The sequence below is a fragment of the Meleagris gallopavo genome, chromosome 8 (assembly GCF_000146605.3).
Source record: "Meleagris gallopavo isolate NT-WF06-2002-E0010 breed Aviagen turkey brand Nicholas breeding stock chromosome 8, Turkey_5.1, whole genome shotgun sequence".
NCBI lineage: Eukaryota > Metazoa > Chordata > Aves > Galliformes > Phasianidae > Meleagris > Meleagris gallopavo.
This window is the reverse complement of record NC_015018.2, coordinates 22,736,214-22,739,557: the sequence shown is the minus strand read 5'-3', so window position 1 is coordinate 22,739,557 and position 3,344 is coordinate 22,736,214. Positions and strand designations below refer to the sequence as shown.

The 3,344-nt window shown below is 61.5% G+C and overlaps 1 protein-coding gene across 2 annotated transcripts; it reads left to right on the top strand.

Moving 5' to 3' along the window:
* Positions 1-455: 455 nt before the first annotated feature.
* LOC100540331 (steroid 17-alpha-hydroxylase/17,20 lyase) lies at positions 456-2,978 on the top strand. 2 transcript variants are annotated; one of them, XM_010714643.3, is made up of 8 exons: positions 456-820; positions 915-1,053; positions 1,173-1,432; positions 1,542-1,628; positions 1,726-1,935; positions 2,137-2,306; positions 2,382-2,485; positions 2,598-2,978. In XM_010714643.3, the coding sequence occupies exons 1-8, from the start codon at positions 509-511 to the stop codon at positions 2,870-2,872; spliced, it is 1,557 nt and encodes a 518-aa protein (XP_010712945.1). In that variant the 5' UTR covers positions 456-508; the 3' UTR covers positions 2,873-2,978. The 2 variants fall into 2 exon arrangements, with proteins under 2 accessions (XP_010712945.1, XP_003208169.2); XM_003208121.4 differs by having other exon boundaries at positions 463-820; positions 1,203-1,432.
* Positions 2,979-3,344: the final 366 nt, after the last annotated feature.

The following is a 3,344-nucleotide window of genomic DNA, read 5'->3' as shown; positions in this document are numbered from 1 at the left end:
GGCGGGAACGCGCTGCGGCTCCGCAATGCCGCTGCTCTGTGCTGCCCGCTGCTGTTCTGCAGTGCCGCCCGTTGCTGACCAGTAATGCCCGGAGCCGGCCGGAGCTGCCCGGCCGTTCCAATTGTGCCCAGTACTACCCGGTCTTGACCGCTATTACCCGATGATCAGGGCTGCCCGGTGCTGCCCAGTGCTGAGAGGGGCTGCCCGGTACCGCTCGGAGCCGCCCAGTGCAGCCCAGTGCAGCCCACGCACCTGGAAGGTCTCCCAGAGCAGCAGCAGCCCCCAGCCCCCTCCTGCCCACCGCCGCGCTGGCTGCAGCCGGAGCATCCCCAGCGCTCCGCTAGCACTCCTGGCCCCGCTGCCCTCCCCCCAGCTGCAGCGCTGGCCCGCTGCCCGTCACCCCCCCGTCTCCCCCCGATAAGCTGCCCAGCCCGTCCCCAGGGTCAAGGGGATGCCTCCGAGTGCGTATAAAGGCCCTGGAGCCACACGGTCCCACAGCCGTCCCGCCATGCCGCCTCTTGCTGTCCTGCTGCTTGCCCTGGCCCTGCTCTGCGCCTGGAGGCTGTCGTGCAGTCAGGGTCCCACGGGGACGGGGACGGGGCGGCTGCGAAGCCTTCCAGCCCTGCCACTGGTGGGGAGCCTGCTGCAGCTGGCCGGGCACCCGCAACTCCACCTGCGGCTCTGGCGCCTGCAGGGCCGCTACGGCAGCCTCTACGGGCTCTGGATGGGCTCCCACTACGTGGTGGTGGTCAACAGTTACAGGCATGCCCGGGAGGTGCTGCTGAAGAAGGGGAAGGCTTTCGCCGGACGGCCTCGCACTGTGAGTCATGGGGTCACGGAAACAGCGTTGGCGGACCCCCTGGTGTGGGGGTGAGGATGCTGCACGGGGTGACCCGTGGCTGCATGTCCCGCAGGTGACCACGGATCTATTGTCCCGCGGGGGCAAGGACATCGCCTTTGCCAGCTACGGTCCCCTCTGGAAGTTCCAGCGCAAGCTGGTGCATGCCGCCCTCTCCATGTTTGGGGAGGGCTCAGTCGCCCTGGAGAAGATCAGTAAGTGTCAGGTTTTCACCACGCTTGGGTTTCCTGGGATGCCAGGGGCAAATAATTGGGGATTGATGAAGCAGCTGGGAGCTCACTTTCCCCCTCCCTCCTGCCTTGGCTGCCCCCAGAGCTCACTGCCCCTCTCCTTCCATCCAAAGTCTGTCGGGAGGCTGCGTCCCTGTGTGAGACACTCGGTGCTGCACAGGATATGGCTCTAGACATGGCCCCGGAGCTCACGCGGGCTGTCACCAACGTGGTCTGCTCCCTCTGCTTCAACTCCTCCTACCGGCGCGGGGACCCTGAGTTTGAGGCCATGCTGGAGTACAGCCAGGGCATTGTGGACACCGTGGCCAAGGAGAGCCTGGTGGACATCTTCCCCTGGCTGCAGGTGAGTGGGAGCACAGCAATCATGTGGGCCTTTTCTTTTTGGAATAAAGGAAGGGGCTGGAATGCATCCCACAGGAACCTTTTGCTGCAACAGGGCTTTTCTCCCCCAGATCTTCCCCAACAGAGACTTGGCCCTGCTGAAGCGATGCCTCAAGGTCAGGGACCAGCTGCTCCAGCAGAAGTTCACTGAACACAAGGTGCTGAAGGGGCAGGGAATGCCTGGGGCTGCAACTGCTGGAGCTGGGCTGTAGGACTGTGCATGGGACAGCCCAACTCACATGTGTTCCCTGTCAGGAAGCGTTCTGTGGGGACACTGTGAGAGACCTGATGGATGCCCTCCTGCAAGTAAGGCTCAACGCTGAGAACAGCAGCTCTCCTGAGCCAGGTCTGGAGCTGACAGACGACCACCTCCTCATGACGGTAGGGGACATCTTTGGGGCCGGCGTGGAGACCACCACCACTGTGCTCAAATGGGCTGTGCTCTACCTGCTCCACTACCCTGAGGTACGGTCTGTCTGTGGGGTCCCTCCTGCACCAGGGCCAACTCAGAAGGCTTTGGGAAAGAGCAATGCTGGGGGAGATGTCAGGCTTTAGAGATAAGTGCTACTGGGATGTGAGAGCTTTGTTTCTGCCTTTATCTGCCAGGGTGTGCTGGAGGTGCCCCTTGCACAGAGCATACCCCTCCCAGGCTCCCTCATATTGCAGGTCCAGAAGAAGATCCAAGAGGAGATGGACCAGAAGATTGGTCTGGCACGTCACCCCCACCTCAGTGATCGCCCACTGCTGCCCTACCTGGAAGCTACCATCAGTGAGGTGCTGCGTATCCGGCCTGTGTCCCCTTTGCTCATCCCACACGTGTCCCTTGCCGACACCAGGTGAGACCAACCGGGGTGTGGGCAGAGGCTGGGGAGGGAGTGTACACTCCATCTCACGCTGTGTCTGCTCTATAGCATCGGTGAGTATTCCATCCCCAAGGGTGCCAGAGTGGTCATCAACCTCTGGTCTGTGCACCACGATGAGAAGGAGTGGGATAAACCTGAGGAGTTCAACCCTGGTGAGTTGTGAGCTCCTAGCCCAGTGCCCAGGCAGGAGGGATGATGAATTGGGGCAGGTCTCAGTCAAAAGGGACAAATCCCCATTCCCAGCGGTGGCTCTTACTCTTGCAGAACGCTTTCTGGATGAGCAGGGCCAGCACATCCACTCACCCTCTCCCAGCTACTTGCCCTTTGGGGCCGGCATCCGCGTGTGCCTGGGTGAAGTCCTGGCCAAGATGGAGCTCTTCCTCTTCCTGGCCTGGGTGCTGCAGAGGTTCACACTCGAGTGTCCGCAGGATCAGCCCCTGCCCTCACTGGAGGGCAAGTTCGGTGTTGTGCTGCAGGTGCAGAAGTTTCGGGTGAAGGCCAGGCTGCGAGAGGCCTGGAGGGGTGAGACAGTGGGGTGAGATGGGGTAGTTGGATAGTGGAATGGAGGGGGTGGATGCCATAGAGACTGTGCTCTGAGTGCCTTGTGGATATGAGATTGTCTAAATAAAGCTGTTCCCCACCCAGCACGGCTCAGGCTGCTTTTTGGGCAGGTGACAGAGAGCAGAGCAGGTGGGAGGGTTCAGATGGCCCCAAGACCTCATGTGAGCACTGGGCTGAGCTGAGGGCATGGCCCCTCTGCAGGGCTGCAGACATTGCCACATGGACATGGCACAGGGGGCCATCCGGGGGCCACAGTGACGTGGCTGGAAACCTGCCAAGTGCAGGGGAAAGAAGGAAACAGCTCAAACACTGCTGCATTTTTAGCTCCTGAGTGGCTCCCGCTGTGCACAGGCACATACTGCATGCACCTGTGTGCTTGCAAGTGTGTGCAGGCACAGAAATGCATTCCTGCGTGCCCACACACACATGCGTGCACATACACATTTGTAC